The sequence below is a fragment of the Sinocyclocheilus rhinocerous genome, unplaced genomic scaffold, assembly GCF_001515625.1.
Source record: "Sinocyclocheilus rhinocerous isolate Xijiao unplaced genomic scaffold, SAMN03320098_v1.1 scaffold1648, whole genome shotgun sequence".
NCBI classification, from domain to species: Eukaryota; Metazoa; Chordata; class Actinopteri; order Cypriniformes; family Cyprinidae; genus Sinocyclocheilus; species Sinocyclocheilus rhinocerous.
In genome coordinates this window covers 146,017-161,027 of record NW_015647958.1, presented here as the reverse complement: position 1 = coordinate 161,027, position 15,011 = coordinate 146,017, and the positions used below count along the sequence as shown (strand labels likewise).

The 15,011-nt window shown below is 34.7% G+C and overlaps 1 protein-coding gene across 1 annotated transcript in view; it reads left to right on the top strand.

The window, feature by feature from the left end:
• The first annotated feature begins 324 nt into the window (after nucleotides 1-324).
• Nucleotides 325-15,011, top strand: part of zcchc7 (zinc finger, CCHC domain containing 7) — a 50,991-nt gene continuing 36,304 nt past the window's right edge. The window contains exons 1-2 of the mRNA XM_016513926.1: nucleotides 325-418; nucleotides 2,030-2,612. Coding sequence (XP_016369412.1) covers nucleotides 2,042-2,612 — 571 coding nt within the window. The 5' untranslated portion in view covers nucleotides 325-418; nucleotides 2,030-2,041. The remainder of the gene's footprint in view (nucleotides 419-2,029; nucleotides 2,613-15,011) is intronic.

Genomic DNA, 15,011 nt, shown 5'->3' with positions numbered 1-15,011 from the left:
TATTGTTGTCATCATCTTCATCATCATTGTGTTTATCATGAAATTAAGTGCAGCCTCTCCCAAAAGACACCCTTTATTTCTGAACAAGGTGTAAAGTTTACGTTTCCCAGGCCTGAAGGTATAAATTCAGGAACCACTGTTTAATGCCTAGCTCCCCTATGTTTCTTCTAAACTTGATACAAACAAAAAAATCAAGTGAGAACAGTTCCTAAATTTTCCCATTCCTCTCTCATTCACACTATGAACAAGCATGGTAATAGTTAAAACAATCCCCAGACTCAGTCACTAACCTTCCTTTCGTGTGCTAAATGTAGCACTTTTTTCCCAGGGACGAAGACTAGTTGGCCAACCATTTAATTTTCCTGTGGAGTCCGGAAGCGGGTGTCCCTCTGTGTTGCAAATCGGAATTTATAAACAGGTCAGATTTTTATTCAGTTTCGTACCAAACCCAATAAAACGTGTCATATGGTGTAGCTGAGCTTGCAAATGTTTTAAAACCCTGTCGTGCACGTTTATTAGTTATACGTCCTCAGCCGTCGTCCATGTGTACGTGAAGACACGTGGGCCATTGAGCAGCACTTGATAGCACTGAGGCTAACACATGTTCATCAGAAATATGCTATCTAATGTTGGTCTTCATTGATTTTAGGCTGTTACAGTACAAGGGGTTTATTTACTCATAGGTTTTATACAGATATTTATTATTGTGAATACTCTAGGTTTCTTGTTTTTACTGGAATCTTTAGGTTTTAAGCATAGTATCATGGCTTGTGTTCTGTGGTGCTGTTTATGTGTTGTGTACATAATCTTTGGAAGTTTTTATGGATTTGATCAGAAATATCTTTCTGTGACTTACGTGCTGCTGTCAAACAGGCTAAATACAAACATAAAGTCCACACGTACTGTGTGTCCTTATGTACAATTGAGACATATAGAAAGTTACATTGATCTGGCCTTATTGTCCTCCTTCAGGATACAAACTGACAGTTTGACCAAAACTAAACAGCTGCTGTTTTGTGTTCATGTCATTGCACTTTGCGTTATGGATATGGATAGAGATTGTCATCTCTTGGCTCTATGTAAGTCCTGTATTTGAATAAAAGTATGACTGTTTGAGGAACTGTTTATGTATTTACCTGATACTGATTTCATGTTATCCTATCTAAGTTCTCCCCAGTCTCTCTGTTTAGAGCACTGACTGATCATAAAGTTGAAGGGGTCAGAATGGACATTAAATTAATATAGTTTCTTCTGGGGAAAGCCTTCTTCATCCCACAATATGTGTTGTCCAATGGCTCACGTGATATATAACATAAGCTAATTTAATGACAAATTAATATTGCAGTGTTTACTGCAAACTATGCAGTTGTCTCACACAGCATGTGTTTTAGTTCTATTGATCAAAATGATAATTAATAATATTCAAATAATGTTCACCAAAATAAGTTTTTTATAAATGTTTCTGAAGTTGCCATGGAGTAAAATTCTAGCTGTTTAATTTTCCTTTTAATTTAATTTTCATATTATATCTCTTATTAATTAAACTTGTTTGTTTTGAACGGATTTTGGTTAACATTTTACAGTAGGGTTCCATTTGTTAACTATATTTAATCTGTTAAGTAACATTAACTAATAATGAACAATAAATTTGTTACAGTATTTATTAATCGTTGTTAATTAATAAAAATACAGCTGTCCATTGTTAGCTGAGGTCCATTAAATAACATTAGTAGGTACAACTTCTCATTTTAATAATATAATACTAAATTATTAATAAATGCTTTAGAAGTATTTTTCAGTATTAGTTTGTTACAAATGTAGCTAACCATTAACAAATGAAACCTTATTGTAAAGTGTTACTTGATTTTTGTTTTGTAAAAGAAATAAATAAATAAATACATTTCTGTTTGGCACATTTTTGTTTGTTTGTTTGGATCCTGTACAGAGGTGATATACTGAAAAGAAATCTTTATGGCCTCTGAATGATGACTCATGATGATGTTTACGACTGGGCTGCTCTCTGTTTAGGGCTCTCCTTGAGATGTTCTCAGGGTATCAGGAGCGGGATGACTACGAGGACGAGTTGTACCGGGATGATGCAGACTCGAGTTTGTCTGACACTGACAGTGAACTGGAGTTCCGGCTTTATTCCCAGCTGCACTACAGCGCTGAGATCCAGGAGGACCGGGAGGACTCGAGAGAGGTCCAGTCATCAGTACCACGGACTCAAACACAGCAGAAATCCTTGCCTCATGCTCCACCTGTAGATGTTATTGTGATTGACTCTGGCACAGATGCTATCACAGTGTCAGACAGCTCTGAGGAAGATGACAGTGTCTGTACTAAAAAGGGTCAATCATCAAAACGCTGGAACAGGAAGTTGCAGACCCATAGCTTGCTTTCACCCTCTCTACCACAAGTTCAAGCAAGAAGGAGCTCCCCAGATGATGTTGTTGTGTTGGATTCTGATTCAGACGACAGCTCTTCTGAATCTGCACCTCCTTTTGTGGAGGATCTGGATTCGGACTCAGATGGGCCGGAGAACTGGATGATTCTGGGCCAGGACAAACAGGATGGAGATCAGAACATCCAGCTCAACATCTCCTTACCAGGTAAGGATTTTACCCAACCATGTATTTATGAGCATATTTTAGTGTTGTTTTTATAAAAGTGCACTTCACTCATTTTTTTTTCAAATTAAGGCTTTATAAGTCCACATTTTAATTAAGACACAAGAAACAGTTAAACAATTAAATTAGACACAGGTAATCTATTAAACATTATTCTCAAGAATGCTTAAAATGGTCCAGATTCAGTACCAAGTTCAGTACTAAGTACTGTCAGTACTAAGTTTACTCTTAATTTCTCATAATGTCATTTTATATCTCACACTGTGACTGTATATATATCCAAATTGCACTAAATTAACTGTGCAATTTGGGCTTCCATGGTATAAACAAAATATAAACAAAAACATGATGAGTGCATATTTAAAGAAACAGTTCTGTCATCATTTACTCCTCCTCATGTCATTCCATACCTGTATGATTTTCTGTATGTATTTCTTTTGTGGAACTTACAATATTTTGAGAAAGGTTTGAGTCTTTACTTGAGTGAGTACTAATGTTCTTCAAAATGTCTTCTATTGTATTCCACACAAGAAAGAATGTCATACAGTCAAACGACATGAGGGTGAGTAATTGATAACAGCATTTACATTTTTTGGGGACCTCCCTTTAAGGCATCTTCTGTTGCGATAGCCTAATTAAAAAATAAATAGTTCACCAAAAAATAAGATTCTGTCATTTACACACCCACATGTGCTTCTGTAGGACTCGAGTTCCATGTAACACAAAGGTATTTTGTAGAATGTTAGTGCTTCTCTTTTCTATACAATGAATCTATTAACAGGGGCTGTCAAGATTCAAAATGTACATAAAATTAGCCCTTGTGACTGGTACGCTATATACCATGCCTTTGAAGCCCTCAACCTAGGTTTGAAAATAAGAGGCCTAACACTTTAGTTTAGGGACTAATTCTCACTATTAACAAGTTGCTTATTAGCATGTCATAATGTACAGTATGTGGAAAATAATGTTTTTTAAAGTTTTTTTAACCTTAAACCGCATAAACACATTGCATTACACCAAATACACAAAATAATGTTCTTTGTAGCAACGTCATATGACCCCTTTAACCTATTGGCTGTTTATTATTACTTATAAAGCACATATTCTGCATGACCATATTCTACATTTCTGATCCTACCAATACCTAAACTTAACAACTACTTTACTAACTATTAATAAGCAGCAAATTAGGAAAAAGTCGTAGTTAATGGTTTGTTAATAGCGAGAATTGGACCTTAAAATAAAGTGTGACCGAATATAAGAGTGCAAATGACATTTGAGAGCACAATGTCTCTCAATATTTTTTTTATTTTAATTTTTTTAAATACATTACTTGTTTTATTCTTAATTAATTTTTATTTTTTACATTTTAATTTCTGTCCCAGGCAGTGCTGAATCATATTGTGCACAAAAACCTGATATTGTTTACCTGTAAGAATATGAATTTTTTTAAGGTGTTAGTGTGTTAGTCAGTGTTTGTATGGGGGCGCCTAAAGGGTTTGCAGGCCAGAGCACCTGTGGTCTCCATTCGTTTTAATGTAAGCACAAATTTGTGTTTATCCCCAATGCACACTTGGCTGTATGTGCATCCTAATCACTGAATCTGATGTCTCATCCTCATGTATTTGTTGTAAAGTTACTGTGCCGATCGAAACGACTAGGTGTGTGCGTGATCACATGCATCCGACTTCACGTGAGTAAAGTTAATTTGCATGCGTGTGAGAACATGCAGGAAAAGCAATGAGGGAATATTTCTGTGTATGTAGAGGAAAAAACAAACAAAACATAACAAACCTCCTGTCAGAGAGTGTGAGCGAGGGAGAGAGAGACTTTAATCATATGAATAAAAATGTATTTGCAAATCTCTCCAGATCTACACATTAGGTTAACCTGCAAAACTCAGCAAAGCAGCAAACCTTTTTCTCTCTGTTTCTTTCTTTCTTTCTTTCTTTCTTTCTTTCTTTCCTCTCTTCTCTTTTTCCTCAATCCTCCCTGAATGTGTTGTCCTCATTTCCATTCGGAGACTCCTTCCTGTTCCTATTATTCATTTTCTACTCTTTCTCCGTCTCTCTTTCTTTTTATCTAGTTCTCCCCTTCAAATACAGAGCGTTTCATTGTGTCTTTTCTCCCTCTTTCCCTCCATCCATCCATCCATCCATCCTTCTCTTGCTCTCTTTTGCTTATTTGAATGGTGACTGTGGAGGAGTCTGTGGGCTGGTATTTCTGCTCTGTCGGTCATGCCTCTCACACTCATGTGCAGAGGGGGCCTTCTCCTGCCCTGGCCTGCTTTTGTTACCCAAAGAGAGATTCAGTGGAGGATGAGAGAGAGAGGGGAGGGGTACAGAGGGATAAACGGGGTGGAGGGAGGAAAGGGGCAGCTCTCTGTCTCTCTTTTTCTCCTCTGTGTCTCTGATCTCTGGGGCTTGACCCCGCACTCCAGAACATGTGGGTCACACAAGGGAGGGAGCTGGGAGGAAGTGGCTGGAGAGGTTGCCGTCTGCCTGTGCACTTACACGTCTTAAAGCCAGAGGTTTCCATTGCCGGGTTAACTGTGGTAGAGCTTGACAAAAGATGCTCGGGTGAGGTGGGAGTGTAGGTGAGGGTTTTTTAGCAAAAAAAAAGTGAGTTGAGTGGACTTTTTGTTTTAAAAAAAATCTGTTGTCAGAGTGGGAACTTCTTGATAATTTTGTCCTAGGCCCCACAAATTCAACTGACGTCCTTAATCAGAATATATTTTATCATGATTTCTTTATCACATACACACATACATGGGGTCTAAGAATTTTGACTGTAAATAAAATCTCTTTTATTCACTAAAGCTGACTTGTTTGATCAAGAATACTCAAAACTGTAATATTGTGAAATATCGCTACAGTTTAAAATAACTATTTCTTTTTTTAATATTTTAAAATATTAATGATTTTTGTGATGCAAAGCTGAATTTTCATCAGATGTTACTCCAGTTTTCAGTGTCTCATGATTCTTCAGAAATCATTCTAATATGCAGATTTGCTGATTTAAAAAACTAATTTTTACAATATTTTAAAATGTAAATGATTTTTGTGATGACAAAGCTGAATTTTCATCAGATATTACTCCAGTTTTCAGTGTCTCATAATTCTTCAGAAATCATTCTAATATGCTGATTTGATCAAGAAACATTTCGAATTATTATCAATTATGAAATCAGTTGCGCTGCCTAATATTTTGTAGAAACCTTGATTTTTTTTTTGATGAATGTTTAAAAGAACATAATTTTTTAGTTAACATTATGACATTATAAATGTCTTTTACTGTCACTTTTCATCAATTTAATGCATCTTTGCGGAGTACAAATATTAATTCCTTTTTAAAAAAAATATCCAACTGACCCCAAACATTTGAATGGTGGTGTATAACATATTATAGAATATTGACTTAAATATCAGCCACGCCATGTTCCTGTAGCTCAAACTTTAGAGAATGGTGCTAGTAACAGCAATGTAATCCAACTGATAAAATGTATACTTTAAATGCGATGTTAGTTACTTTGAATAAAAGCATCTTGTCAAATACATAAATGTAAATTGGCAGATATTTGACTAATTTTAGGTTATTGGCATTGGCCTTTACTTACTTGGCCAGTTAATAGAAACATTTGTTTCCCTTTGTGTCATTTTCAAAATCTCACCTGAAATAATTAATAATTAAATATTATATATTTGAAATCTCAAATAATAATAATTTTTGTTTAAATCAAAAATACTAAAACATAGTATGCATAAGGGAAATAAACACATTTGTATTTGTTAACATTTCCCGTCCTGTCATGGCTATATGCACTCCCCATAGGGGATGAGGGAATTTGTGTTTAGTTTGATTGTGTTTGTGATACACTAGTAAAAAGCTTTAGACAGCGGTGACTAATTTCATTTGAGCACACAGACTCACACTCACACACTCTCACACAAACCCAATTCTCTTCAGTTGCTAAGTCTCAAGAATGTGATGTGTCAGCCGAACATCATACAGTCATATTGCAACACATACACACTAAAATCCAATTCTCTAGTGTTGATGTTACTATATGGTAACAGATACACATACACTGGTCGACAGAAGTTGATTTGAAGAATGGTAGACATTTAAAGAACACAACCCAGGGATTGATAATGTTTTTGTGTGTTTATAATCAGTTGAAGCAAGATTTTAGTAGTATTTCAGATCATCTATCTATAACACTTTGACAGACAGACAGGTGGGTGTGTGGAAAAGTATAATGATGGCACAAAGAGACAAAAACATCCCCAAAAACCCTCCCAAATATCCTATTTGTCCTTACAGTCCAGCACACACACAGGTTGTCTCTCTGAATCTATCTGACTTTAGGATGGTGGCATGGAGGGGGGCCCTTGGACCCCACTCAAACGGAACAGACAAGAAAAAATGAGAGCCTCCAAAAAAAAAAAAAAAGAAAGGAGGGGAAAAACTCTGCAAAGGGGGGCTCTAAACTTGAATTAGAGTTGTTGAGCCTTCCTCAGTGGTCACACTTTCTTTTTTCTTCCCCCTTTGTGCCTTTTTAATTTCCCTTTTCCCCCTTTTTTATCTTTTTTCCCAGTGTTTTTCCCTCCCCTTTTTGGTTCTGTCTGGTTTTTCGCCCTGTGAACACCAAACTTTGTCATTAGGCTGGACTAAAGCAATGGCAGCAGATGGGCATTAGTTTAAGCTGAATGCATGGCTGTTTGAAAGAGAAGTGTCTCTGAGTGTGTTTGATATACTGCAGGGCATAAGGTAAGATTAGCTATCCATCTCCCTCTTTTTTGTTTCAAGGGTTCTGAAATGGCATTACTGCTTATTCGTAGTTGGGAATCGTTCTGTTTTTAGCTCTCTTTCTCTGTCTGATGTGACTTGACTGCCATTTTCACAGTAGTGAACGTGGCCTTGTCACTCACTGTATCCTATTGGTTGTGGATTTCTCTTGCCGTCATCGCCTCGTCTCCCTCTTTTCCTTGTATTTCCCTTTCACTCTGTTTAATGTGGCCACACCCAAACCTCCACCAATAACTGACAGCTGTCAATCACCTTTGTTTTCCTTTCTCTTGCACTTTGACTTTCTTATAGTCTACATGGAAATGTTCATATTGCACTATCGAGAAGCAATGGTTATATAAAGTATCTTTATCTTAATGAATGAAAATACATTTTGGCATTCATTTGGCAACAAAGGCTGTGTTTACAGTAAAACAGTAATATTGTGAAATATTGTAACAAATTGTTTTCAATGGTAATATATTTTATAAAATGTATATAAATGTAATTGATTCATGTGATAGCAAAACTGAATTTTCACATGATCCTTCAGAAAACATGATTTGGTGCTCAAGAAACATTTCTAATTATTATCAGTTATGAAATCAGTTGCACTGCCTAATATTTTTGTGGAAAGAACAGAACATCTTTTGTAACAATGGAAAATTATTACTGTCTCTTTTCATCAATGTACTGCATTCTTGCTGAATAAATGCAAGAATGTAAAAAATTGGTTTCTTTCATATATATTTTCTACAGCCACATTTTTATATTGCTCACTTTTAGAGAGCAAAAGAGATTCCTACAACATCGAGTTGAGATTATAATGGAAAAAAGAGATTATATTGGAAAATATTATATTTGAAGTTGCTTATTGTGTGATATTGATGTAAAACTCTTGCATGTGTGCATTTTTAAAATTTATTTTGCATTTTAAAGATAACAGTTGTGTTTTAGCCTACAAATCAGGAATCTTGCATTCAGTTTCAGTAGAATAAATAATCTTTGTCAAGGTTTTGTTAGACTACTAGACCTTATAGTTTGTTTCTTTGCACAGTTCCTCCATATTTATGTTTTACGTGGAAAAAAGAGATTATATTGGAAAATATTATATTTGAAGTTGCTTATTGTGTGATATTGATGTAAAACTCTTGCATGTGTGCATTTTTAAAATTTATTTTGCATTTTAAAGATAACAGTTGTGTTTTAGCCTACAAATCAGGAATCTTGCATTCAGTTTCAGTAGAATAAATAATCTTTGTCGAGGTTTTGTTAGACTACTAGACCTTATAGTTTGTGTTTCTTTGCACAGTTCCTCCATATTTATGTTTTACGTACCTTTTTTAACACATTGAACTGTGTATTGAGAAGAGCTTGAAGGTAAGGTGAATATGAATGTGATTGTTTTGAATACGCAGTCAATAGTAGAGTGCATCATTACGGATGGATCACAATGCTTTAGCTCGAGACGCCGGCGGTCGGGCCGGAGAAATGAGACTGTCTGTTGTGTAACTTGTGTTGCTGAGTGCTAGAGAGTGAAGGTGTTTTATCTGCAGGATTTATGAAGACTGCATAGTGCTACAAGATTCTAGCAGCCGTGTGTGTGTGCGTGTGTGTGAGGCGTGGCAGCTGTGTGAGATGATATGTGTCTGTAGGTCTGTGTGTGTGAGATTTGAGGGCTTTTTGGGGTGTAAGTTTGTGTGTGTAAGACAAGTGGTGCTGGTGTGTGTGTGTTTTTGTGAGCGTGTGGACCGGGAGGTGTGTGTGTGTGTGGCAGGGATAGGCATCAACTCTTATCTGGGCACAGCAGTGCCACTTCAGCTGAAACACCACACCCATTTCTCCACACAGTGTGTTTGAACAGACGCCATGTCCTCACACAAACACAGATTCGGCATAAAATCACAGCACGAGGCTTTTTTTTTTTTTTTTTTTTTGAGATAATACTTCTTTTGGTTGTTTTATTGTACAAATATTAATTCATTTCACATCAAATTTTTATTGTAAATGTGTTTTCAATAACATTATTACAAAATATATGGTAATATAATGTTATGAAATAGTCTTAATTGGCATTTATGAGAAATATCTGAATGCGGTCAGATATAGATGCATGATATGTTTTGATCATAATGTTTATCAAATGAGAGCAGTGATTTTTAAAATGTATTTGTATTGATATTGGCAATGTATTGCTTCTGCCTATTCCGAATGTTAAATATATTTTTTCCTGTTGTATTCTACATAATCAAGCCTTTCAATTTAGATGCAAATTATTTTCAGTGTTCATATTTGTACAATATACATTTATGATTGTTATTTTACCTAATTATGCATGTTTATCTAATTCTTTTTCTGAGCACTCACAAACTCTATTGTATAATTCCCAAAGTATCATTACAATCCATTGATTAGTGAGTCTAATTGTTTTCAAGGACAGTCTAACCAGCTCCCAGAGGTCTATTATTTATATTATTTATTTAATCTGTTCAAACAGTAAATGTTTTTCTCTATAGCAGATCTAAAAAGAAATAGTTATCCATCTGGCATACTGTAGGTATGCCTTAATTCACTTTTAGTACATGAACTATTTTTAATGCTTTTTTAAAAAATAAAATCGGCAATTCATCAGTAGACAACCTTAACATAAAAAATAATCGGTGCGTCCCTATGGTCAGATTTGATCAGTTTATCATTGTAAGGTGTTAATTTTTTATTATTTATTTTTTCACATTCATATATTATTATTATCAATTTATTGTTTAATTTGTGTGAAAAAAAGTTGCCATGCATTTCAGCTACTGCAAATGTGTTTCATGTCTTATTTGAACCATTTTTGTCGGGATAGTTCTCTTGATCATGAAAAAAGTAGTAACAACACGACTCGCTGAGCTTTTGCCTTAAATCAAGAGAATCTCACCAAACTTTTCCAAGAGATTGTCATTTTTCATTGGGTCGACATCTGGCTTCTCTGAGAAAAGAGCATTTCCATCAGCCCTTTCTTCACGAATGGCCGGTGAACTACGCTATGAGTGTGGGCAGTGTAATCCTGTTTGAAAGGTCTGCGTGTGTTCCTGGTTGGACGCCTGGCGTTTTGGGTGGGCTCTGCATGGGACAGCAGGTATCCTTAATCATGTTACGGAGTGTGGGGTGTATTTTTGAGAAGGGGTTAGCTGGCAAGCTCCCATCCCAATTTCATACTAAATGGTCACACACCAGGTTTGATTAGAGAAGGCAAGCCTGAGGTACCCAGCCCCGGTCCATTGTCATAGTTTCTGTCAGTGGTGCAGAGCGGCAGGTCTGTGCATTTAAACCCACAGCGCTGTCTGACCGTAGTTATTCTGTTGAAGGAATTATACACTCCGTTTTCTGCAAGGTTTACGTAGAAATGAATAAGCATTTTGACTGTGGTAACCTTTGTGATTAGATTCAACTGTTTCTCACATTAAATATAACTTAATTTTATAATTATTATTACACGTGTAGTGTCCCTTAATAATACATTTATTAATATTCTGTCTTAGTTATTAAAGATTTAGCTATTCACCAATGACTCTAAAGGAATTTATTGGAATAAATGTATTAATATGTTTTGTAATAGTTAGGAGAGTGTTCTCCCAGAGTGGGTTAAATCTGAATATTGTGTCTGTTCCTCTGTGATTATCTTCACCACACGAAGATGCAGCGTTGTCCCGGAAAACCTCAAGTCCAACATCTGTGTTTGTTTTCGCAGGTGCTCATTTGGTTTGATGCGAACGTTTTTTCAATATAGAATATTTGTGTGGGCTGTTTTCAGACAAAGTGTAGTGGAAAAAGTCCCCCCACCCACTAGCTTCTGTCGTTAATTCCACGCACCGAATATATTTGTTTTTCACAGAATTATTCAAATGTGATGACAAGATGGTGCTCGGAAAACAGAAAATGCATGTTTTTTTGTTTTGTTTTTTTTAAGAACAGGAATTGAGAGATCCGCTTTTATTGTATTGGCACTGTAACATACTGTCTATATGATGACAAAAATGCTGAAATGAGTTGAAATGTAGGTAGTATAGAATGAATATAAAGCACATAATTTATTCGCATTCAGACTAATATTGTAATTTGTGTTAAAGGCAATTTAAGTGTAATCCAAGCCAGAATATTATGGTTAAAATCCCTGGCCTGTGGATACGATCATTTTCTCTTGTTTTTTTTATAGTCTGGCTTGATTATCATTCTGTGGTACCGGCCCTCATAAGTTGTGTCTCTGTGCGGGGGGAAACTTCAGTGAGGGAGGAAAGGTAATTGCAATTACCAATAAAATTCATTATAATTAAGCAGTCATTTAATATAAAATCAAATTATTGCCGCAGCGACAGAGGACGGAGGCACCCCAGTGAGACCTGATTAATTTTTTTACTCTCTCCCTTTCAGCACAACTGTAACTTTTAAATCACCCTGCCTCTTTGGGTGGGGTGTTTGGGTAAGGGGTATTTATTAAAACTGAGCCAATATGATTATATCATTACCTACCTAACTGTTTGGGGTATTTATTAGACTGTAGACTATTAGATTATAGATTATTAATATAATTTCATTAGAGTGGTGCGAAATGAAGCAGGAAAATTGTGACCCTGGACCACAAAACTTGGTCTTAAGTGTCAATTTTTCGAAATTGAGATTTATACATCATCTGAAAGCTGAATAAATAAGCTTTCCATTGATGTATGGGTTGTTAGGATAGGACAATATTTGGTCGAGGTATAACTATTTGAAAATCTGGAATCTGAGGGTGCAAAAAAAATCAAAATACTGAGAAAGTCGCCTTTAAATTCAACCAAATGAAGTTCTTAGCAATGCATATTACTAATCAAAAATTAAGTTTTAATATATTTACGGTAGCAAATTTACAAAATATCTTCATGGAACATGATCTTTACTTAATATCCTAATGATTTTTGGCATAAAAGAAAAATCGATAATTTTGACCCATACAATGTTTTTTTGGCTATTGCTACAAATATACCCCAGCGATTTAAGACTGTTTTTGTGGTCCAGGGTCACAATTTTGAATTTTGTGGCCTCTTTAGTAAGTCGGTCTATACAACAACTTACATACAGCACAACTACAGTAACTTACAACAACTACTATATGTATATTTATATAACCGCTAACAAGCGATTTTCAAGAGAAATCTGATTTTATATGAAATATTAATGTACAAACGTAGAAAAAAACTTTATTGTAATGTCCTAGTTACACAAGTTACATGTGTTTGCTATAATAATGACAATAAATGATGCATAATTATATGCAACTAAAATTAAACCTGTTAATAATATTACTAAGTATTTATTTCTGTAAATATGTTGTAATAAAGACCCAAAAGTAAAATCAAATTATACTATATTCATCATATGTGCTAACAATATTCAAAGATGGCCATCTACAATAAAAAAAACTCTTTTAGAGTATTCTATATTACTTTCCAAATGCATCAGTGATGATTGATATTCACTTATTTAGATGTAGTTCTTAAATATCTACTCTAAAAAAAAAATTTTACTATAGAAAAGTTATATGAAAAAGTATCATTGGAAAGTTGTATTTATAGTTTACTTTAATAGACATGTTGCCTTATTTGTTTATCTTTTTTAGTTCTCTTTGCTTGTGACTATACTGATCTCTCCACTTGAGTGGTGAGGTGTTTATGTGTATATAATTTTATGCCGGTCGGTCTGTGTCTCACTGTTACTAATCTCTCAAGCCTTCTTAACTCCCTTAGGGACCTTCCGGAAAACGCTACCTCACTATTATTAGGGTCTCTTTTGCATATTGAGGGAGCTACTCTCAATTGTGTGTGTGTGAGGGAGAGAGTGAAAGTGCGCCAGTGTGCAGCAAGAGTTTTCCTTTTTGTTGCGCCAACTGTTAAACTGAACTTGTGACATCAAAAACAACTTCATAACTACATTTACTTCTCTGGTACAGCTACTGAGAGGCAGACAGAAGGAAAGAAAGGAAGAAACAAGCAACATGAAACAGTCATATATTTAACGCTCCCTTTAAGAAACTATATTTAACACAGTTTGTGCATTGTAACTATTGAGTTATTATTTGTAGTAAGAATGTAGTAAATTCAGGTAAATCCATGAATGGCTTCATATTACCATTGTTACAGTTTTTCTTTTAATGGTATTTTTAAATTATTATTATTTTTTTTATTTATATGATATTAGTCATCTATTAATGCTCCTCTAAAATTATGTAAAAAAATATGCTACTTGTTTTTTATTAATACTTCCTTTAAGAATTTTGCATATAATTTTTTTTTTCCAGGCTCCACATGATCATAGTTACCACAGTTAATCTAAATATAATTTATTTATTTATTATTTTTTAATGTTTCTATTTATATATATTTTTATATTTTTACTTTTTTGATTTATAAAACTTTCAATCTGAAACCTTGTGTTTTGACATGTTCTGTCTTTGGTTATTCTTGAGCAAATCAAAGCACTTTCCTCAATCAAAATCTTGGTCACTAAAAAAAATTAGGGTATATTGTACTACTTACTTTATAGTTGCCGTTATGTATTAAACCTCAAAAATGCTTGCTGTAGAATATAGCCGTACTAGATTTGTTTCATATTGTGAATGATTTTAAAATGTTTTATTGTTATTCATTAAAGGCTTTGGAAGGCTTCTGTCCTCATAGATTTCTATATTTCATTCAATAATACAAAAACATATCAAATAATCCTCCAACATGCAGAAATAATGAAACCCGCTTTCATCTGCTGGGATTTTAAGCTTGAAAATTTCTGGTTGTAACTCATAATGACATGGAGATGTAAAGCTTTGAGTTTCTTTTGCTATCTACGGCCCAAGCTTACAGTTGGTTTAGCTGTGAGCTGCGATAGCTGACGCTGGAGCGGAGAACCTGGCTGTGTATATTTTGACTTCATTGGTAGAATAAGGCTGATATGTTCATGGGGCGACAGTCAGGAAGCCATTTTTCTCATATCGTTTCACCTCTCTTCTTCTATTTACTGTCGCTGCGATTGCTGCATACGCCAGACATATTGCCAGTTTATCTTTCCACTAAAATCCAGTAATGTTTTTGCTAGCTATCATCCTCATTATCACATAAGCAGTGATTTGTATTATAATATTATATAAGATGAAACTTAAACATTTCTTAGTGTAAATAATAGCTGTGACAGCAGAAACCCTGTTTAAAAAAAAGGTTTACTTTGCATGAAGAATGAGAATGTGAAAACATTTTCTTTTATTTCCTTTTTCAAAGCCTTATGTTGTCTGTATAGGCCTAGTTATATTTGTTTATTCATTAATTTTATGTATGTATGTATATATTTTTAAATATTTTTTTAAACAGTCCGTTTATAATTCAATAGCCACTGGTATTTTTTTATTGATTGTTTGATTGGAACAGTTGTCAGCTCATTTGCCAATTGTCAGATCTGTTAAAGTTGTCATGACACGAAACATTTATACTGTTTTTCCTAACATATATCAGATTTAATCTGCTTTTCAAATGATTTGACTTGATTTTGTCCACCGGGAATTGACTGGTTCATTGGATTGTTGTCATT